General features: G+C 35.8%; 7 protein-coding genes across 8 annotated transcripts; 2 read left to right on the forward strand and 5 right to left on the reverse strand.

Annotated features, from left to right (window-relative positions):
• The first annotated feature begins 18 nt into the window (after window positions 1–18).
• Window positions 19–2,606, forward strand: LOC9323991 (meiotic recombination protein SPO11-2). The gene is made up of 12 exons (XM_021035944.1): window positions 19–111; window positions 205–288; window positions 393–522; window positions 612–749; window positions 842–930; window positions 1,026–1,154; window positions 1,232–1,326; window positions 1,408–1,470; window positions 1,543–1,619; window positions 1,690–1,817; window positions 1,935–2,087; window positions 2,307–2,606. The coding sequence occupies exons 1-11, from the start codon at window positions 28–30 to the stop codon at window positions 2,067–2,069; spliced, it is 1,152 nt and encodes a 383-aa protein (XP_020891603.1). The 5' UTR covers window positions 19–27; the 3' UTR covers window positions 2,070–2,087; window positions 2,307–2,606.
• On the reverse strand, window positions 2,104–5,112 carry LOC110231096 (PIN2/TERF1-interacting telomerase inhibitor 1). The gene is made up of 10 exons (XM_021035943.1): window positions 4,881–5,112; window positions 4,711–4,795; window positions 4,192–4,268; window positions 4,008–4,044; window positions 3,752–3,912; window positions 3,450–3,549; window positions 3,187–3,347; window positions 2,818–3,093; window positions 2,602–2,724; window positions 2,104–2,403 (listed from the first exon to the last, which is right to left on the reverse strand). Exons 1-10 carry the CDS (start codon window positions 4,956–4,958, stop codon window positions 2,338–2,340), a joined length of 1,164 nt encoding a protein of 387 aa, XP_020891602.1. The 5' UTR covers window positions 4,959–5,112; the 3' UTR covers window positions 2,104–2,337.
• A 177-nt stretch (window positions 5,113–5,289) lies between these two features.
• LOC9322439 (2-C-methyl-D-erythritol 2,4-cyclodiphosphate synthase, chloroplastic) lies at window positions 5,290–7,052 on the forward strand. Of its 2 annotated transcripts, XM_021036072.1 has the most exons (4): window positions 5,292–5,642; window positions 5,741–5,871; window positions 6,118–6,182; window positions 6,625–6,695. In XM_021036072.1, the coding sequence occupies exons 1-3, from the start codon at window positions 5,312–5,314 to the stop codon at window positions 6,163–6,165; spliced, it is 510 nt and encodes a 169-aa protein (XP_020891731.1). In that variant the 5' UTR covers window positions 5,292–5,311; the 3' UTR covers window positions 6,166–6,182; window positions 6,625–6,695. The 2 variants fall into 2 exon arrangements, with proteins under 2 accessions (XP_002886373.1, XP_020891731.1); XM_002886327.2 differs by lacking the exon at window positions 6,118–6,182 and having other exon boundaries at window positions 5,290–5,642; window positions 6,625–7,052.
• A 208-nt stretch (window positions 7,053–7,260) lies between these two features.
• On the reverse strand, window positions 7,261–8,663 carry LOC9322440 (heavy metal-associated isoprenylated plant protein 15). Its single transcript, XM_002887882.2, is given in 3 exon segments — window positions 7,261–7,667; window positions 8,475–8,558; window positions 8,561–8,663. Coding segments are annotated over 3 exon segments (411 nt in total). The 5' UTR covers window positions 8,586–8,663; the 3' UTR covers window positions 7,261–7,365.
• Window positions 8,664–10,355: 1,692 nt separating this feature from the next.
• On the reverse strand, window positions 10,356–12,176 carry LOC9323992 (heavy metal-associated isoprenylated plant protein 15). Its single transcript, XM_002887883.2, has 2 exons — window positions 10,947–12,176; window positions 10,356–10,787 (listed from the first exon to the last, which is right to left on the reverse strand). The coding sequence occupies exons 1-2, from the start codon at window positions 11,050–11,052 to the stop codon at window positions 10,522–10,524; spliced, it is 372 nt and encodes a 123-aa protein (XP_002887929.2). The 5' UTR covers window positions 11,053–12,176; the 3' UTR covers window positions 10,356–10,521.
• Window positions 12,177–13,258: 1,082 nt separating this feature from the next.
• On the reverse strand, window positions 13,259–17,074 carry LOC9323993 (monodehydroascorbate reductase 5, mitochondrial). Its single transcript, XM_002887884.2, has 17 exons — window positions 16,922–17,074; window positions 16,648–16,822; window positions 16,462–16,561; window positions 16,293–16,370; window positions 16,007–16,078; window positions 15,739–15,857; window positions 15,539–15,623; window positions 15,334–15,423; window positions 15,108–15,209; window positions 14,900–14,989; window positions 14,688–14,768; window positions 14,485–14,556; window positions 14,307–14,401; window positions 14,126–14,214; window positions 13,977–14,039; window positions 13,827–13,867; window positions 13,259–13,609 (listed from the first exon to the last, which is right to left on the reverse strand). The coding sequence occupies exons 1-17, from the start codon at window positions 16,929–16,931 to the stop codon at window positions 13,490–13,492; spliced, it is 1,482 nt and encodes a 493-aa protein (XP_002887930.2). The 5' UTR covers window positions 16,932–17,074; the 3' UTR covers window positions 13,259–13,489.
• A 617-nt stretch (window positions 17,075–17,691) lies between these two features.
• LOC9323994 lies at window positions 17,692–19,594 on the reverse strand. The gene has a single exon (XM_002887885.2). The coding sequence runs from the start codon at window positions 19,116–19,118 to the stop codon at window positions 17,871–17,873; it is 1,248 nt and encodes a 415-aa protein (XP_002887931.1). The 5' UTR covers window positions 19,119–19,594; the 3' UTR covers window positions 17,692–17,870.
• Between the last annotated feature and the right edge of the window lie 2,286 nt (window positions 19,595–21,880).

The following is a 21,880-nucleotide window of genomic DNA, read 5'->3' on the forward strand; positions in this document are numbered from 1 at the left end:
TCTCTCTCAATCAAATTCAAATCGAAAATGGAGGAAAGTTCAGGACTATCATCGATGAAGTTCTTCTCCGATCAACACCTCTCTTACGCTGACATTCTTCGTCCTCACGAAGTAAGTTTCGCTCCCAATTTTCGCCAATCACTGATCTTCTTCTCCCATGTCGAATCTCGTAGTTCTGACTAAAATCGAAGCTCGTTGTTACAGGCTCGTGCTAGAATCGAAGTTTCTGTTCTCAATCTTCTCCGAATTTTGAATTCTCCAGATCCAGCTATCTCCGATCTCTCTCTGGTACTTCTTAATCTCGTGCCTAAGTCCGTTTCTTAGATCGCGTTATAGCTTTCTCGAATTCGAGATTTTCTGGGTTTTTGAAGAAATTGGGATCGTATGAACAGATCAATAGGAAGAGAAGCAATAGTTGTATAAACCAAGGGATACTCACAGATGTTTCATATATATTCCTCTCTACTTCATTTACTAAGAGTTCATTGACGAATGCTAAAACAGCTAAAACTTTTGTTCGTGGTAATTTGCTCAATGTCTCTCTCTGTTATATTCATACAAATCTTTGATTGTTTAAGGTATGAGTAATGGTTGTGATTTTATTGGAACAGTGTGGAAAGTTATGGAAATATGCTTCCAGATTCTGCTCCAAGAGAAACGAGTGACACAAAGAGAGCTCTTCTATAAATTGCTTTGTGATTCACCGGACTATTTTTCATCTCAGATTGAAGTTAACAGAACCGTCCAAGGTCAATCTAAAGTCACAGTTAAGGCTTTTTTTTTTCATTTGGATTCAAGAGATTTTGGTTTGATTTTGTTTCCTGCTGCCTTGGTTTAACAGATGTGGTGGCACTCCTACGTTGCAGTAGATACAGTCTTGGGATTATGGCTTCTAGCAGAGGCCTTGTTGCTGGAAGGTTATTTCTACAAGTGAGTATCTAATCAATCCTGTTGCTCTGTGCCGGTTTTTTGATGTGATTCTTGCTCACATTGTGATCTCTGACTATTTCTTTATTCACAATCAGGAACCAGGTAAGGAAGCTGTAGATTGTTCGGCCTGTGGTTCTTCAGGTTTCACTATAACCGGAGACTTGAATTTGCTAGACAACACCATCATGAGAAGTGATGCACGGTATATCATTATTGTGGAAAAGGTATATTCTTGATCCAGGTCAAGCACAAATGACATAACATAATCCTCCATATAACTCAATCTGTATATGTTTTGTAGCATGCGATTTTTCATCGGCTTGTGGAAGATCGTGTGTTCAATCACATTCCTTGTGTGTTCATCACTGCGAAAGGGTATCCGGATATTGCCACAAGGTCAATTCTTTAACTCAGTTTGAATATCATGTTTTCAATGTAGTCATTGATATTAAGTAGCTTGGAAGTTGAATCTTTTAGGTTTTTCCTTCACCGGATGAGCACAACATTTCCTAATCTGCCAATTCTTGCTCTAGTAGATTGGTAAGCGTAAATAAACATCCTCCTTGTTTAGATAAAAAATTAATGCTCATAAGTTCATAAATGAGAGGTCAGGAATCCAGCTGGGTTAGCTATACTATGCACCTTCAAGTTTGGAAGCATAGGAATGGGTCTTGAAGCATACAGATATGGTAAAGACTTAACTGTGTGCACCAAATAATCTCCAAGTCTCTTTAATGATAGTTTATGGCTCCTCTTTAGCTTGCAATGTGAAGTGGATTGGTCTCCGAGGAGATGATCTGAATCTGATACCAGACGAGTCTTTGGTTCCCTTAAAGCCAAAGGATTCACAGATTGCTAAGAGCTTATTGTCCTCCAAAATCTTGCAGGTAAACTAACTGAACATTATAAGCAGAGATCAGTAGTAATGTTAAGTGGAAGCAACTCTAACATTCGAATCTATAATCTACCATACCCTAATTGATTTTGATATTTACTCTCACCAGGATAACTACAGAGACGAGTTGTCACTGATGGTGCAAACTGGTAAAAGAGCGGAAATTGAAGCTCTGTATTGTCATGGTTATAATTATCTCGGTAAATATATAGCCACCAAGATCGTGCAGGGCAAATACATATAACAAATCAAACACCAGCATGTAAGATTTTCTACCAACCCAATAAAGATGTCTTTGTTTATATTGGTTCTAAATATAAGGTTACTTATTCAGGTGAAGTTTTATGCAAACTCTCATGGAATGTATAAATTGATTACAAACAAATCAAAATTTTCCAAATTGAAGGATGATATTTGTTTACATACGGCATGGTGATGAATTAGTAACAAAACTTGTCCTAATCTCCACTTTCCTATGCAGGTATAATGATAATTGCAACCAAAAATTGTGCTCACTTCTTGCTTGATACAAGACTGATCTTCTTTCCGTCCACAACAAACTTACCACTTCGCTCCAGCTGCAACAAAGACGTTAGAACAACATCAGTAAGAATGATAAACTTTGGAACTTTCTGTAGTAAATATGAGAAACTCACTATAAAAATGATTTAGTTTACACTTCTTTAATCTCAAATTTAATGAATCTTATCACTATGTAGGTAGGCATAAGATTCTGTAGGAGGATTTGACATAAGATTAGCTAAGATTGCATTTACCTTAAGTTTCAAGTAAGCAATAGCATCTTTTCTTGAAGAGAACTCTGAAAGAACTGATGGTGCTTGTTCATCGATTAGAGATTTTAGCTGTTTCAGCTTCATTGATCCACCATTACCAGCATCCTGAGAAAGTTTTTGCACATACACATATAAGTCGGTATGGGTGGGATGTTGTAGAAGAATACAATGACTGTTCGAAATAAATTGACAGCGAACCTTTTTAAGAATCTGCTTGCACAGGTTCTTTAACTTGATTTTGGGTTCAATGATCTCATTGCGCTTCCTTTTCGCGGGAAGAGAACTTTTGATTACAGAGTCCTTGTCATCATCTTCTTCACTCTCTTCTTCCTCTTCCTCTTCCTCTTCTTCGTCATCATCATCATCATCATCACTGTTATCAAAAGAAGTTTTCTTCCCTTCGTAACGAACACCGGCTATTTTCTTTGGTCGGTCTTTAATACCTAGTCCTTGTTTCCCTGCTGTGGCTTTATCCTACAGACAATTCACGGCATCAAGATATTAGATCCCAACCTCTTTTCCAAGAAAAGCTTGCAAAGAAGACTGGGAGGAGACAAACACACATACCTGAACCATGTTGTAAAGATTCTCTTGATCGTTCTCACTAAACATCTTTCTCTCACTAGCCTTTAATTTCTTTTTGCCCGACTTGGCCCCAAGAAGACCACCCGAGACAAACCCGGATTTAAATCCCCACCAGTCCAAAGAAGGTTCTTCAATTTGCTGTTCTGTTCAGTCCAAAATATCCATACACATTTTCAGTTCAAAGAAAAGAAAAAAAAATGAAAAGATAGTCACACCATTTCAAGATGCGAGGACAATCTAATCACCTTTAACACTAGCATGTTGGTCCTCAGAAGATATTATTTCAATCTCCATAGTATCTGCTATGTCACAAACAGCAGGTGAAGGCTCCTCAGTTCGCTTAACCTACAAAACAATAAAGTAATTTAGCCTAAGTTAAACTACCACTTTCATAATGCGATCTGGTTACATAATGGTGATAATAGAGGAAATCCTGAAAATATGCACAAGTTAACAATATGTAGAATTTATGTATAATCCTGATCGACGTCAATCTTGGTCATGAGCAGATAAAATTAGGAAAGAACTGATTAGAAAGCGAGCTTACCAGTATTCCTTCAAGATCTTTAGATGAGTATGAATTGACAAGCTTCCCTTTTTCTCTACGTTTATACCTTCCTTGTGGACGAGTGACTTTAGCAACAGTCTTGGACTTGGCAGGCTCAGATTTGGCAGCATCGTCTTCACTTTCATCTTCCTTATCCGAACCTATCATATGCCACAGAAACAAGAATCATTAGGATAATTAAACAAACTACTTCCATAATCAAGAAAGAACTAAAGTTGCTTAAAAATAGTTTTACCATCATCATTCTTGCTAGTCTTGGTAGGTGCTGCTTGCTGCAAAACAAAACAAAACATTATTACATTTAAACCCGAGATAACGTTCTCAATATATGTAATTAGCTGATGTGTGCAGAACATTAAAACCCATTTCCAATTTTTTCAAAGAGCTTAGTTAAAAACAAAGATGAACACAGCCATTACCACTTTCAATTTCTTGAGAATGTTATCGAACTGAGTTGTATCGAATGCCCATGGATTCGGCTTATCAAGACCAACACCTGCTCCAACATTTCAAATTTTCAGTCCTAGAACATAAACTATAGTTGCATATACACAAGACATTCCCCAAAAACAGAAAATAATGATTTTCTTTGGGTATAAGGGTAAAGTAGCTCTATCTTAATTCCACAACTTCACATTACATAAATTAAACTATATAAACACAGACATTTCCTCCTATAAAACTGAAAAGAATGTCTTTTTTGGGTGTGTAAGAGCAAAGTAACTCTATTTATGTTTCCTCTAATCTAAATTCCACAACTTCACATTCACAAATTACATACACCTATACATAAACTAAGCTATATATACACACACATTTCATCCCAAGAAAGCAGAAATTAACGTTTTTTTGGGTATAAGTGCAAAGTAGCTATATGTAAGTTTCCTCTAATCTAAATTCCACAACTTCACTAAGAAGAAGAAGAAGAAGAAACTAACCAGTTGTATCTTGTTTGTTCTTAACTCTCACATAACCTTTGATCCCTTGCTTATCTTTACCAAGTCCTTCTCCTTCTTCCCAACCCTAAAAAAAATCACCAATCCAAAAAAAATTAGGTCTTTATAAAATCTCTACACACATTAACATCATTACATGAAAATTTACTCACCATCGATTTCATAAGCCGGAAAGCGGCGGATTCCTTACAGATTCCTACGTACTTAACTGGAGCCTCCGGCGCCGCCATCTTCCCTTGTTATTTTCCGGCGATCGATTGCGAGACAATGCGTCGCCGTTTGAAAAGCGGTGCGGAAGAGAAGAGTGGGCGAGGAAGTTTAGAGAAAGAAAGCTGGAAGAGAAAAACCTAAAGCAGAGAAGTGATGCGTAATAATTCTCTACGACGCGGACTATAATAAACTTCAGTGGATATGCAACGTCATCGACGGCCAAGATCTTATCATATTTTAAATGGGCTTAGGAAAGGAAAGGCCCAATAAAGAAATGAATATTTCATTTCCACCACATATTTACAAATTTAAAAGAAAAAAAACAAAAAACAAAAAATATATTAGCGGATTGACTAAACAAGAAAATCGAAGAATGGCTACTTCTTCTACTCAGCTTCTACTGTCTTCTTCTTCTTTGTTTCACTCTCAAATTACCAAAACGCCGTTCCTTCTCCCGGCGACGAAGATCTACCTTCGGAGACCGAAGCAGTCTCTCTCGTTATCATGTCGTCCTTCAATCTCGGTTTTAGCTGCTTCTTCCGCCGTCGACGTCAATGAATCTGCGACTTCAGAGAAACCAACCAAAACTCTTCCGTTTCGAATCGGTCATGGTTTTGATCTGCATCGGTTAGAGCCAGGTTACCCTTTGATCATCGGCGGGATTGATATTCCTCATGATAGAGGCTGCGAAGCTCACTCCGATGGTAAACATTTCTCCAAATTCGATTTGTGAGAATTCGTCTTATTGATTCTGTTGAAGTTAGGATTCGATTTTAGGGTTTTGATGTTGGAATTTGTGCAGGCGATGTGTTGCTTCATTGTGTAGTGGATGCAATATTGGGAGCATTAGGGCTTCCAGATATAGGTCAGATTTTCCCTGATTCTGATCCTAAATGGAAAGGAGCTGCTTCATCTGTCTTCATCAAAGAAGCTGTAAGATCTTTCGTAGCTTACCTTGACATGTTCAATTTTGTGTGAGATTGTGTATGCTGAGATTTTTCTTATACCTGCCAAGTTACAGACTTACAGTATTAGCTGCTCTTTCTCTAAGCCTGATTTTGTGTGTGCTACTTTATAGAGTGATTCAGAATTCAAGCAATATCTATAGGTTGATGGGATTTTCTCAGTTTAATATCAAGGTTCTGTAATTACTATTGAGTAGATTATTTTCATCTATAGGAAGTAGAAGAGAGATGGAGATCAAATCTTATCCTTCAGCTGTTGTGATCACTCTACGATGCTGTGTACAATCTTATCCGTCTTATATACATGAGTTTTCTCTTGCAAAGCCTTGGCATAACTCAATTTTATCAGTTAAATTCTAGGTTCTTGCATTTTGGGTTAATGAAGTTATTGAACAAGTCTTGTATTGGTACATTTCAACACATATGATTGATGATAAGTAGAGGTACTCAATATTGAAGCTATAAAGTTTCTTTCTTGTCCGGTATTTTAAGTAATGGGTCAAAATTTAGCGTAATGTGTTTGTTAATTTCAAAACCATGATTGACTGTGAATTGTTGATTGCATGGACGCTAATGTGAATCAAGCGATACAATTTAAATGATAATCACTTGTAATGAGGTTATATAGTTATAACGGTACAAATGCCAGGTTCTTGTCGGGATGAATGATGATTAGGTTCAATGAACTTGAAACAAGGTTTTGTTTGTCTATATGTTTCAGGTTAGACTCATGGACGAGGCAGGCTACGAGATAGGAAACCTAGACGCGACATTGATTCTACAGAGACCAAAGATAAGTCCTCATAAGGAGACAATCCGATCCAATCTGTCCAAGCTTCTTGGAGCAGATCCTTCTGTTGTGAACTTAAAAGCCAAAACACATGAGAAAGTTGATAGCCTCGGAGAAAACAGAAGCATTGCAGCTCACACTGTTATTCTCCTCATGAAGAAATAGAACTCAAGATTAATTTTAGCTCTGTATCATTTTCCTTAAAGTCTTATAAGAAAAAACAAACTTTTGATTGTAAATTTACACTTAAGTGTAATCACCCATTAGAGGCTATTAATCCTTTCATAGAAGCAGTGAAAATCGAATCATATTTTGATGATGATGATAATGATTCATTGTGATTCCTAGTTCCTTGGTCAGATTTGAATATAACTGGAAACTGTGTCTTTGACTGCAAGTTCCTTGTGACACAAGTTTCTTCGTCTGTCATTTTCATCTTCAGACATTTACCACATGAAAACTGTGATATGGTTGTTGCTTTTCTTGTCTATATGAATTCTTATATCAAAATCAGACATCGTTGGTTTTGAAATACAAACCTTTTTTATTTGAAGTAGACCTAGAAGATAATTACGAATCCTTGAGTTTAACACAAGTAATATCATAGTGAAATAAATACATCAATAACACAAGTAACTTCTAACTAATCAGAGAATTACCATACTGAAAATATTAAGAGATTATACAGCCGTGATCATGATCGCACACAATAGTAGTGTGATGATGCGAAGGACATACCGGAATTTCACGGTAAGCCTGAGACCGGTAAAGAGCTTCACGTTCACTTTCTTCTTTCTTCTTCTTTTCCGCAGCTGCAGCGGTTTCCGCTTCCTTCTTCGGATCGAACGGGCCAAATGTCACCATTTTCGCACTCTCCCATCTCTTTTTGAGTTTTTTGAGAATCTGCATTTCGTCAAACTCACCAATCACCGTTAACTTCCCTTCTTTTGAATCCATTGTAATAGTTGTAATTCCTGGAAAAAAAAAAAAATGTAAAGATTTAGGCCTTGAGACTTAGGAAGATCTTTTTAAGGTGGTTCGTTCTTTTGAAATTTCAAATCAAGATCCATAAAGAAAACCAAAAACAAGACGTATTATTATTCAAAGCTTTGCAGCAAAAGCTCATTAACAAGACAAAACTTAAATTTAAACTCACACTCAAACTCAAATACCTAAAGAATCCCAAGAATGTGTGATTTTAAAAGCTTTGGTTTTTCAATTAAAAAAATCATGAACGAGACAAAAATCAAAATCATTTTTTAAGGGATCATATCATAACCCATAAAGAATCCCATAAACAGACTATATGTGTGTGTGTAATCAAAAGCTTTGCCTTTTCAATAAAAACTCAACAGAACAAAAAATTCATTTTTGAAGGTTTCAAGAATTTCAAGAACATAGAATGTGAGTAATGAAAAAGCTACAAACTCATGAATAATACATAAATCCATTTCAAGTTTTGAGGTTTTAATTCAAACCCTAAAATAATCCAAAAAGCAGAGTGAATGTTAAGATCGAAAGCTTTTGGCTTTTTACTAAAAATTCATGAACAGAACCAGAATCATTTTTTTAGGGTTTCAATTCAAAACGACAAAACCCACAACGAATCTCAAAACCAGAGAGTTTGTGTAATGAAAAGCTTTGTCTTTTCAATAAAAACTCATCAAACAGGAAAAAAAAAACAGAGTGTATGTATCATAATAAAAACTTTGTCCTTTCAGTAAAAACTCATGAACAAGTAAAAAAATCTAAGAAAAATTGCATGTTGATGTAAAAATTACCTGAACAGCTAGCTACTGTGCGAATCACTCTCTCCTTTGCTATCTCATCAAAGACATTCATCATCACCACCATCTTCTGCAAGAAAGTGTGATTAGAAGAAGAACCACCATTAATCAAAACACTCCAAGTCTATTGAAAAAATCAAAAGAACTCATTTTTTTAGTACTTTGAAAACCAAATAACATTACCTTCATTTTCTTTGTAGAACAGAGAAGAAGATGTGGAACAGTAAAAAGTTGGTGTATTTTTTTATTCCAAAGTGTAAGCAAGTCGATGATGCTTTATGTCCCAAATAACAAACCGCCACATTAAATGGGTTTAGTAAAGAAAACATAATAAAGGAATATCAGAGTGGTTTGTGATATAATAAATATTCATAAAAATGTTTTCTTCAGTAAAAAACAAGAGCGTGGATTTCACTTGTGAGAAATGGCTGTGGGAAATTTTCATCTGTACTTGTTATTTTCTTCTGTGGTTCTTTGGAAATTTCTTCTCTTTAATGGTCCCATGATGTGTGTCCGTCGATTATTGATCGTTTCTATATTTAGTAATTACCATTTCAAAAGTTTTATATTGTCAAAGATTTTTCCAATGTCCCTTTTTATGGTAAGTTCATCAATTGATTTGGTTTGCTGATCAATTGTTTTTTAGTACCAACTACCAACATCCATAGTTGTTTGCATTTTGTACTTCTTCCCCATAAACAACGAGAAATAGAACATGAAAAATCCCCGAAAAGCATTTTTCAATATTTGTTATGTGGCAAACCAAACCCATCATAAATTTCTTAGCTCCAAATGTTTTATTGTCCTATTTTTTCTTTGGCTTATATATGTTTATAACTGATACTATTTTGCTTTGTAATTCATTTTAACCACAATATTTCCTTTTTTTTTCCTCATGTGCATGCAACGCCACGATGATATTGTTTGGGGATGAAATTATCATGAATCTTCCACACACAAAAAAAAAAAAGGTGTGAGACGTCATCTTTTAATTTGGTGGATTGTTTTACTACCAATTTATTTTGTTATTGGCTAGCAAAGTTTCTAGTTTCTTGAAAACCAAAACTTTAGTTTATGAACATGAATCTATTGATGAGTTCGTTCAATCTTCAGTGATGATGATGTTTTTCTCGTCCTCTAACATTTTCTTTTGATTAAACTTCTTGTCATGGGGAAGAAGTCTCTTAATTTGTTTAAGAAAACTTTCTCTTAATGTTTCTCTGTTAGTTCCTTTTTTACTGCCAATTTATGCTTCAAGAAACTATGTGGAACACTGGAAGTCTCTAAATTGACAAAAATATGTGTTTTTCTAGGATATCAAACCACTTATGAAAACATTTTTAAAGGATAATTTGTTCTGAAGTTCGTTTTTCTAGTATTAATCCCTTGAATTCGTTATCCGTCACATTGTTTTCATAATTTTTTGTCTTTGAGTTTAACTTATTAGGAAAACTTCACATGGTAGTTAAAATTTGTCACGTTACACATCATTATTCATTAGTATTGATTTCAGAAAAGAAGGGGAATTTCTCTACTCTCATCTATAACGAGTTGATCCCACGCTCAGATTCTTATGGAACAATTATGAGTTTATGTTACTGGCCAAACACATCCTTAATTTTTTAGTTCCAAATGTAATTGTCTTTTTGACTTAAGTTTATAATTGATACTATTTTGCTTTGTAATTTATTTTTCACCACAAAATTTCCTTTCCTTTTCTCATCATGTGCATACCATTTCAAATTCCACCAAAAAATTCAACATCTTAGGACAGTGATCAATTTCTCTCAAGTTCATACATATTTATGTGTTTTTTTTGTAATTAGTTTTATAATTATAAATCAGTAATTTGACTCGAGAAAATCAATTACTCTAATTACTCAAGCGAACACAGCTAAAATAAAAGCATCCACGATCAAACTCCATAATTCATCCTTACTCATAAATTGTCTTTATTCATTAATCAATATGAACTATAAATCCAACAAATTAAAATAGTTAAATTACCTTTTGTCTTTTTATTTTATTTTTCTTTAGAACTCTAGCAAATGACACAACCTTGCTCCTGATCATTGACAATCTCACGAATTTCACGGTTATATCTGTAAAGAGCTTCACGTTCAATCTCTTCTCTCCTCTGCTTAGCCTCAGCAAGTTTTGCTTCTTTCAAAGCATCATAAGGTACAAATAATGTTAATTTAGCTCTTCTCCATTTCTTTCTGAGCTTGTTAACGATCTCCACAGGATTAACATCTCCAACCAGTGTTAATGTCCCTTCTTTCAAATCCATGCAAGGATAGTGAATCCCTGACAATAAAATATTAAAGATTTTTTATTTGCAATTCATCATATACCCCCATAAGAAAAAACAGAGTGTACAATATATATAATTAAAAGATCAAGTGTTTGTTTATCTTTCTTAAATACTCTTAAGAATGGACAAAGGTTTAATTTGATGTGATTTACCGGGTAAGTCAGCAACACTCTTCAAGATTTTGCTCTTGGATTTCTGATCATAAACACCCATCCACACAATCATTTTCTGCAGAAATTGCATGTGAATAAAAACCATTAATTAAAAAACACTCGAACTGTATATAAATTAAAGGGACTAAATTAAAAGACTGTTTTTTTGTTTGAAAACCATAAGAAAAAAAAACTACCATCATTTTTAAGAGAACAGAGCAGAAGATGGAAGAAGTAATATTTAATAGTCCAAATTGCTAACAACTCCAAGCTTTATATACCAACAAAACATCACAGCAACATGAATTGATTTGGAAAGAAAAGAAAACAAGCGATCGTTCTAAAAAAGGAAAGCTGTGATACGATACCACACGCGCCATACCCAAACATAAAAATGGTTTTCTTCCACTGAAGAAAACGAACGTGGAGTTCACTCGCGATAAGTGCGTCTGGGGTATTGTACTTTATATTTTTGGTCTTTCTTTGGTCTTAGTCTAATAAGTGGTGAAATGCTGATGATGTATCGACTCGATAATTACTAATTGTTTCTAACTTTTTTTAATAGTCATATACCAATCACAAATTTGTTATTTGTGAAAGAGTCCTTCAATGCCTTTTTCTTTTATTGGCATCAATTGGTTTTTAGTTTTACCAACGCTACACGTTTGTTTCATTGTTTGCATTTTGCAATATTTTCACCAAAACTGAGGGTGTTGTTCTTACAAACAATGGTTTCTTCATTATCTTGTACCAATCCCAAGAATTATGTCATATTAAAATATAAATCGAGCTAGAGAAAAGTTTATAACAGTTTTGCATCTTGGCCAAATGATTTCCCAAATTCATAGATTTTAACCAACCACAAGGTTCCGCCAAATTTGCAATTTTTCGAGTTGTTATTCCCACCATTTCGCAAAATTTATACGATTTTGCAACATTACCACTTTACCAATCATAATCATCACTCTCTCAATTGTAGAACTCACAAGATCTTAAGCTGAATCACGGGCAGCAAATAAATTTCTATTGCATCCGAAACGCGTTTTTCAGGCTGTAAAAAGTAAAATTCATTTCGTGTAAGTAAAGTTGTAAACCTTTATATGAACCACTTATTAGACTACAAAAACCTTTTTACAGGTCGCAATCAATCCCATCAAGACTCTAACGTGCCGCAAAACAAATCCTTGTGTGGATTATATAACAAAGTCTCCACTATGGTTTATACAAATTTAGTTTGGGAAAAATGTCGTTAAAATCTCCAACTTATTCAAAATGTTGATTTAAATCTTTAACTCATGACGAAACGAAATAAATATCAAACTTATGTTGACTTTCCAAATAAATATTAAACTTATGTTGACTTTCCAAATAAACACCAAAATTTCATTGACTTGGCCATATTAGGCATGACGTTAAGTGAGTTAACAGACAATGTTAACGAGATTAATTTTCTGTTAACAGACCCGCTAATTAAAAATGACAGTATTGTTGAACTATAATCAAATCTCATCTAAGTCATATAACCTAAAGTCGTATTCATATAAGTTAGTTATTTACGTAAGAGTCACGAATGTACGTACGTATAGTTGTGTCTGTTCATAAAGTTGTGTCTTTTCGATTAACACATGTACGTACACGTTGTTTCGTGTTGTATAAGTAGATCGAGTCAAACTCAATAACATCATTGTGTGTAATACATTTTATCTCATCAATAAAGATCAAGTTTCTTCATACTATTTTTCATTTTGGTTTTGTTCTTCATACTCTGTTAAAACAGAGTTCGTTTGTTGATCAAAACACTAACAAGTATTCCTTCTAAACATAAAACGACGTTGTTTTGTCGTAACTGTTCAATAAAATCCCGAGTTTCAAATCATACTCTATTTAGGGTTAGGGATTTTGCTCGATTTGGGAATCTAAGATTGACTTTAGGGATTTAATTCAATCGTTACGACAAAACGACGTCGTTTTGTTGTTATATGAAACAATGTCGTTATCAATTAACATATATGTTAACAGAAAATTATCTCCGTTAATGAGATCTATTAACCCACTTAACGTCGTACCTAATATGGCCAGGTGAACGGAAGTTTGGTGTTTATTTGGAAAGTCAACATAAGTTAAATATTTATTTGGAAAGTCAACATAAGTTTGATATTTATTTCGTTTCGTCGTGAGTTGAGGATTTAAATCAACGTTTTGAATAAGTTGGGAATTTTAATGACATTTTTCCCAATTTAGTTTATGGTTTACAGTCAATTAAGAAATCTAATTAAATAAACATTTTAACGATCCATGAAACAACCCATAGATCATGAGAAAACGATCTCTAGCATGGATTTTATTAGAAGCAAAGCTCTCTAATGAGCAAAATATGATCATCTTACAAAGAGGTTATAAATTATTCGTGGAGATTATTGACAACAGTGCTCTCTATAGATCATTTTTCCAATGGAAAGATGAATACTCTCACCGAGAATAAAAGATGTTGATTTCTCTGAACCCCAAAAGCTATAAAAAAAAACTCCATGAAGTTTCTCTCTCTAACTCTGTAGAGCGACTTGAGCAATCTCGAGAGCTTCTTCGACTGAAGATGCGCCTGCGAGTTTAGCCTTATCGACAAGTGGTTGGCTTCTTGCTAGCTTTGGTAGAAGCTGGAACTCCTGTTTTAAGAGATATACATAACAATGGAAGCAATTAAAACCCAATATAGTTTTCATAAATACATGAAAACACATTCTGATGTAATTGCAATTGTCAGGTTTCAAAGACCGTTCCAAAATATTCTAATTTTAGTCTCGCAGATCTAAAGAAGCATGATGTTCTAAAGATTGGTTAATTCAGAATGTTAACGAGGGAAATGCTAAGAAAGACTCTTACCTCAGGTGATCCACTTTCTACAAGAACACCTTTCAACCTACCTGTGTTACGATAATTACTCAACAAAGTTAGTTAATTTGCTAAGCTGTGTATTTGTGCAAGGTTCAAGAGTAGGAACTGAAGTGAGAAAAGGTTGAAGGAATGATTTACCAGATTCAATCCAGAAGGTAGCGATTTTCGGGTCGAAGTTCCCAACCTCAACTGTTTCTCCCACTGGACAGTATGATCAGTGGTTTAGATACAGTGGAAATATTGTTTTGAGTCATTGGATGGTATACTATTTCGGTCAAAGAGATTACCATTATCTCCAAAAAACTGCCACCAAACTTTTCTTGGGCTGCCTTCATACTCGAACACTCTTGAGTAGAAATAAGGAAGATAATCGTACCTGCAACGTTTTGAGCAAGACAAGAACTAATAGGTGAAGATCTGTTGAGATATACAGAGAATTCTACAGATCTTTCCAGGGAAGAATCTTACGTGTCAGTGTGTGCCGTGAGTAGTGATTTCACACAGTGTTGTGCAGAGCGGCGGGCGTGATCAACATGTTCAACTCGAGTCATCCGATCATATATCTGTTCATCAGACAATAACATGATGACTTTGCAGGTCACGGGATAATTGGTGGCTTAACATATTTTATCTAGTAGCAAAGTACCTTCAAAGGGAAGGCTGCGACATCTCCAATAGCAAAAATTCCAGGGGTACTTGTCCGGAACAAGCCATCGACCTGTGGTTGAAGATGAGCTCTTATCAAACTTCTAATTGTATGAATTTACTGATGTAGTTTCTTGTGAAGTTCTAACTTTGAAAACCGATTAATCTTGGAAACTAAATCCGGATGTTTTGTAATAATAATACCTGAATTCCTCCAATAGATTTGTTCATGGCCAAAGTTTCAAAGGGGCCAATAGCAGGCTTAGCTCCAATTCCGATTACAACCTGTAAAGTAAGGATACACAGGTCGTACGAAAGTCAGGATTTCATTGACCCTTCACAGTTTTCATTTGATCGAAGTTGTTGAATTTGCATCATTTGAGAAAGAAAAAAGTGAAGCTGAGCTACAACTATACCGTGTCTGCCTCAATTGTAGACCCATCAGCAAGCTTAACAGCTGATACACGCCCATCTGAACCTGCTTCTAAGTTATTTATGGAAGCACCCTGTAACAGAAAAAGAAACTTAAGTTTACTCACTGTGTTTCTGAAATTCGTAGGTTTGCAGAAAAGCAAAAGCTTCGGCCTAAGCTTTTAAGGTGTTGATCGTGGGTTGATATCTTACCTTAACAAACTTAACACCATTTTGACGGTACAGTTCTTCATATTTCTGAGCAAGCGATGGAGTGAACAGTCTTTGCAAAAGCTGATCTTCGGGGAATACAATCTAAAGCACAAAAGCAGCTGTAAGTTAGTACATCTGTTTCACATATTATCTGAACGTTTCCAGGAACTAGAAGTAGTCCTCATTTCTAGCACAATTTAAAGATTCAAGTCAAAGGGATAATAACTGTTGTATCTAGATTCCACGCAACAGCTGCCGCAGCAACCTCCATGCCGATGTAGCCACCACCCACAATGACGACTTTCTTTGCCTTTCCCTGTATCATATATTGGAAGGTTATTTTGTCGCCAAGGGAATTTAAAGTTTCCTGATGACGCATAGTACAACATTGCATTAAGATGACATAACTAATAAGAACGCCCTTAGCTTACCAGAGATGCTATCAGTGAATCAGCATCTGCAACCTCCCGAATATAGTGAACCCCTGGCAAGCTCCCACCAATTTTATCTGGGAACCTGCCATAAAAATTCAAAGAAAATATTGATAGTATTAATAGACATGGTTGAGAAGGCCTATTTTCTCTGATGTTGTTTATCAATCAACTGCAAATAGAATGCGACTTTCGCTCACCTTGAGGCTGTACACCCTGTAGCGATAATTAGGGATCCATATTTTAACTGCTTGCCTGTGTCTGTTGTGAGGGTTTGCTTTTCAAAATTAGCTCCAGTCACTGGATCTTCATATATTACCTGTTCAAACAAAATGCATTAGCAAGACACAACAGAATACCACAAATTCACTGATGTACATTCCGAACTGAACGATCAATCAAACTAAAGACACTTCACTTACATTCATATGTTCTAGAAAACAAAACTATGTATCAGAAGATGAATACCTCAATCCCTTTCTCCTTATACCAGTCTGGTGTCTGCCTTTCTCCACCACCTCCAACACAAGTATGAAACCCCTGCATATTCATTCACCCTCAATATAAACAAAACACTAACCGAAAAGCCAAACCATACAAATATTCAAATTAGAAACAGTCCTAACTTTATACAAAATCTACCAGAACCCTATCCATAGACTGATAGAAGTTCATGTGGCGAAATAAAGAACCAATAGCACTAATAGAACCACTTAAAATAATCGAATCAAACACTAAACTAGACAAAGCTTACTGGTAAACGAGCTGGCTTCTTCTCTGGAGGGAACAAGTAAGCTTTCGTCAAAGCCGGTCTCTCATAAGGTGCATAAGCCTAATAACAACAACCACAATCCAAAAATCAAACAGAGTAAAACCAAGAGTGATACTGATAAAGAAAACACTAAGGGATCGATTTGAATCACCTCTTTGGTAACAATGCATAGTCGACCATCAGCCATTCCGTTCTCTACAAAAGTCCTAGCAGCATAACCAGCAGCATTTCCTCCACCAACAATCACAAACCTAACAAAATCACACAATCAAAAACTCAATTCGGATACAAATTCATCTAAACAAGAATCAAAATTCGAAGAATTATATAAACTAACTCGCGATTCTCGTTAGCGAAAGAAGCAGTAACGAGGCCTCTGGAAGCAATTCTAGAACCGATCGGAGAAAACCGAGCGCGAAAACGACGAGCGAGAGACGGAGAAGACGGACACCAAAGAGATAATCCGGACCTCGTCGGCAACGTGGTTGATGCTAACGCCATGACTCTACGAACTGTAACAACAGAGAGATTATTAGAGAGATAAGATTCGATCTAGGGTTTTGATAATCGCGGAAGAAGAAGATGGTGGTGAGTGAGAGAGATAAGAAGACCTGCAGACATTAGTTTATAAGAAGAGCCAAAATCAGATTTAATTATTGAAACAAGTGTGAGTCTTCCTCTGTAGTGTTGGCTCTAGAACAAAGCTAAAGGGCAATGAGAGTAGTTTGAAATTTGTGAAAAGAGAGATGATTTATTGTAAAAGATGGGTAGTGAAGAATGGTGCTGACTTGTCTTGTTGCTTTTGATTCATTTTGTCCTTTGTAAACTGTAACAAAAGAGATATTTTATTTGGGTCTTTAGTCTTTACTTATGAAGGATATTTAGGCTTTCAATGGAAGTTGCGAAGGGAACAGACCAAACCACTACCATTATATTTTTGAGACGGACAACAATCTGCTGTAGACCAAGTTTATTTCTACAGTGGTAGTTGGTCTGTAGCGGATTTTTTTAATTTTTGTCGACAACAATCCTTAATGCATAATGTTTTACGCTACGAGTGCAAGGGAGCTAGTTTTAAGAGGATGATGATTGAAGTTAGTCACTCTAACCATAATGGATTTTTTTTCCTTCAAGCAAATTATTTCATGGATTACGTAGAGATTGTTATGTTCTTGTAGTCTAAGAGAGTTTGATAATTTAGATTTGATACAATAATTTTGTCGAATTCTGAAGGTAAAAGATGGTTTCCACTTTCAAAATCCTCCATTTTCCTTCTTTGATCTCACATTCTCACTTATGAAAGCTTCGGAGCCGTAACTAAAGGTTCCTTCAAAATTTTAAATTGTTTTTGGATATTATGCATTAATTTAACAAAACAAAAAATAGAAAAAAATATAAGGAGAAAAAGGAAAGACATATGACATGGGCCTGTCCAGAGTTCTAAAAGGCCCAACCATAAGTAGAAAAAACAACAATAGACGAAACCAAGAAAATAAAATATCCTATTAGCCCCCAAAGAATTACAAAACTTCGAATTTGATCCCCAATAATTCAAAACGTTTACACAACTGGCGCCGAAACTTTCCCGGCTTGCTCCAACACCTCAAGAATCTCCGCACGACTCCTCACGATCCTATGAAAAACTTCTCTGATCTGTTGCTGTAACGGAACAAGCTCTTCCTCCATTCTCCGGCATATCTCCGCCATCTCTGCCACTTGCGCCGCCGCAGATTCAGCAGCATCTTTCTCCGCCGGATAATGAAATCCATCTGCGAATTCCATTAACGAATGACCAAGCTTCTCCATCCTCGTCATCTCCTCCATTAATCCAGCAGATCCTTTCTTCTCTTTCTTCTTCCACTCATCGCCGATCTTCTCATGAATTCCGATCAAACTCTGAGCCCAATTCAAATGTTTCGGCGGCACTGGTAAATGATTCGCTAATCCAGATCTCTCCTGACACGGAACCGCCGCCGTTAACACCCACATTACGAACACCATCACCGTGCTCATTATAAACATCGGTTGAGGCAATCCCGCCGCTTCGTTGCCACGTGGCGGTGTTAGATTCGCCGTCATTGCGTGGATCTGCTTCGCCGCCGACCAATTTCTCCCAACCGCCCACGACGACGATTTAAGCTGACCAATCGTCGCTCCTCCTTTACTCGCCGCCGATGATCCACCGCTACGACGACCAAACGACCACGATCTCTCCGTCGTCTTGTTCCCTCCGCCGCCGCCACCACCTCCGCCGCTAACATTCTCTTTATCCTCGAGACTCAACGCGACGACGAGATTCGCCAACGCGCGTTTCGCTCTCCTCACGTTACCGTCACCTAACGGACGTTGCTCCAAAGCCGTAACAGCAATCTCAGCTAAACGCTGGTAATGTCTAACGGAATCGATTCCGTTAACAACGGCGGTACAAATGTCAAGCGCTTTAATTGACCGGTCTAACATTTCAGGAACTAACCGGTCAAAAGGCGGTTTAGAAATCTGGGTCGGGTCACGGCCCATTAACAAAATCGCTTTGAATTCAGCTTCGCAACAGAGGAAAACATCCATTAGCTTACGAAGCCAAGTCACGGACATAATCTGCTCCGTCGCAGCTACGGAAGCTACCGTGTTTGTTTCATCGGACGGTGGTGGTTGAGGAGGAGAAAGAAGCTCGGTGAAACGATCGGCGATGTGTTTTTGGAAAAGCTCAAGATCTTCTTGTTCTTGTTCGTTGTTGACGTCCACGAATTGGTTGCGACGGATACTAATCCGGCCAAGGAACGAGCCTTGATTATCTTGCGCAGGTCTCATGATTTGTTTGAAGGAGGAAGAAGAAGAAGATTGGGAAGGTTTTGGAAATGGAGGATTTATATACGGAGACTAAATAAATTTGTGGTGCGCATGTCTTGTCGGAGAGCTTGAGACCCGTTCTTCGTGCGTAGTTATCTCCTTTTTTCTGTTTCCTATTTTGTCCTTGTAGTGGTTTCGTTATTACTGTAGACTATTGTACGTGAGCCCGTGAGTCGTGACATTAAATTTTCAAAATATTTAAATAGAAATTCAATTATTAAGTTTACTCTCTTTTGGTAATTGAAAACTGTGAGAAGGATGATTGAATTCCAGTAACATTATTCTGATTTTGTTTCCGTGATATTTCTACTGAAAATATTTCAGATTCAGAATTTCCATAAATAAAGTGGTACAAGAATATTATCTTCAAGTTTATGGCATCTTTCGAGAACATGCGAGAAGTAATAAATACGATGGTGAAAGTTTTCATTTGCCATAAAAAGTAGGCCTAGGCTTTCGGTTAACCGTTCGGTTATCGGTTGGGTCCATTCGGTTTCGGTTCTTTCGATTTTAAAATTTAGTATCCATTCGGATATTTTAAAATTTCGGTTCGGTTTCGGTTCGGTTTCGGTTTTAAAATTTAGTATCCATTCGGTTATTTTGCTTAGGATATTTTCGGATATTTCGGTTTTTTTTGAGTATTTTCGGATATTTTTGGATATATTTTGGTTATTTTCGAGTATTTTTACTATTTGTATATATTTTCAAATATTTTTGATTATTTGGTCTATAAATAACTAATTATTTTGAAAATATAATTGTATTTCAGGTATTTCGGTTACCCGAAATATTTCGGTTCGGTACCGATTCGGTTACGGTTATTTCGGTTATAGAATTTAGTATCCATTCGGTTATTTTTAAATTTTCGGTTCGATTCGGTTCGGTTTTTTTGCTTCGGTTTCGGTTTGGTATATTCGGTTCGGTTTATTTACCCAGGCCTAATAAAAAGGGTATTGATATAGCCCAAATTTTCTCTATCAGTTTCTTTTCTGAGTCCACCAAGCCCATTTTACAATATTCATATAGCTCAAATTCTCTCCATCAGTTTCTTCTCAGTCCACCAAGCCCATTTTAGATCACAATTTCTACATTAAATTTGTGAGATATCGAAAATTTCTATGATTCTGCTCCAAAAAAAAAAAAAAAAAACTACGATGTTGTTAAAAAAAAAACAATAAAATTCTATGATTTACACTAACAAGAACTAGAAATAGTCAATTTTAAGGTTTTAGGATAAATAATTGCTTATATTCACACACATAAAAGGGATAAATTGTTTATATAAACACCAATAATGATCACACAATGAACACTCGATTTACGTTTTGCTAGGGGTGTCAAAATGGATTGAAATTGATGGATCAATCCAAACCAATCCAATCCATGGATCTAATGGATATAAAATTTGGATCTTAATGGATTATGGATTAAATGGATTAATAAGTTTAATGAATTGGATTGAAATGATTTTGATTAGAATGGATTAGTGGTTACTCATAATCAAACCAATAGAAATTAAACATTTTAAATCAAATGTTTAAACCGAATCTAACCGAATTGAATGTCTAAACCGATTTGATAAACCGAAACAAAACCTAAAATTGTCGTAAGTCTCTCACAATCACCGATCTCTCTCTTTCTCAGCCTCACACCTCTCACCATCATCAATCTCTCACCACCATCAATGTCTCTCACCATCGATCTATCTATCTTCGCCATTAAAGGGTTTTTAGAAGCTTCGATACTTAAGGGTTTTGCCTTAACGGTTACGTTTTGGCAAAATGGTTTTGCCTTCGCCCGCTGTCCGTCTTCTCATAAATTGTTTGATAGACGTTCGATTTATTTTAGCATTCAATAATAAAAGTCTAATATTACTTTAACTCTTTAAGTTTTTTTTTTTCTAGATACTTATTTTAAGTAGTTTAGTTTGTTCGAATAATCTATTTTTATATTTGTTTAAACAAACAAAATTATGTCATTCACTATGAAAATAATTAAAATTTGAAATTATTAATTCTAAGTTCATATAATGAATGCGCCAAATGGATTTTTTTGCTTGTTTAACACCTATGTTTCTACTCAAAAGAGTTTAAATTCATTTTTCTTCATAAGTTATATGGATTTTTTTTGGCATTTTGTTTTGTGTGACATTTTAATACTATAATTGTAAACAAATATCACATTCATGTTCGTACAACTGTAGTCTAGTGGTGGTTGAGAATTGGGGAAATGTTGGAAAGAACTAACATAGGTTTGATCCACTCTGAAAAAAAAAACATTTGTGTGGGAAATCTGGGTTTACATGGTAGTCAGTAACAGACGATCTGGCTACCCATGACATTAGTCGGAAAACATTCCAAAATCGGGACAAACAGTGTGGTAGTCATTCGGGGAGAACTTCACTCTGAAGCACTTCGATGTGTTTCTACCGAGGCTAACTGGATCAACCGATAGGGTTTATCATAAAAAAAATATATATCACATTCATGTGGGAAGTAGTTTACCTGGTAGTCCAGTAACATGCGATTTGGCTACCCCCAGGAAAAAGTCCACTCTGTAGCACTTCAGAACGTTTCTATCGGAACTGGTCGGATCAGCTGATAAGATTTAATAATTTTTTTTTAAAAAAACTATCATTATATACATGGTATTTGGAAAAATCTAAAATGGGTTTGGTGGATTTTAATTTGAGAAGATAAATTTCATAACTTCATATTTGATAG

This window comes from Arabidopsis lyrata (assembly GCF_000004255.2).
Source record: "Arabidopsis lyrata subsp. lyrata unplaced genomic scaffold ARALYscaffold_2, whole genome shotgun sequence".
Taxonomy (NCBI): Eukaryota; Viridiplantae; Streptophyta; class Magnoliopsida; order Brassicales; family Brassicaceae; genus Arabidopsis; species Arabidopsis lyrata.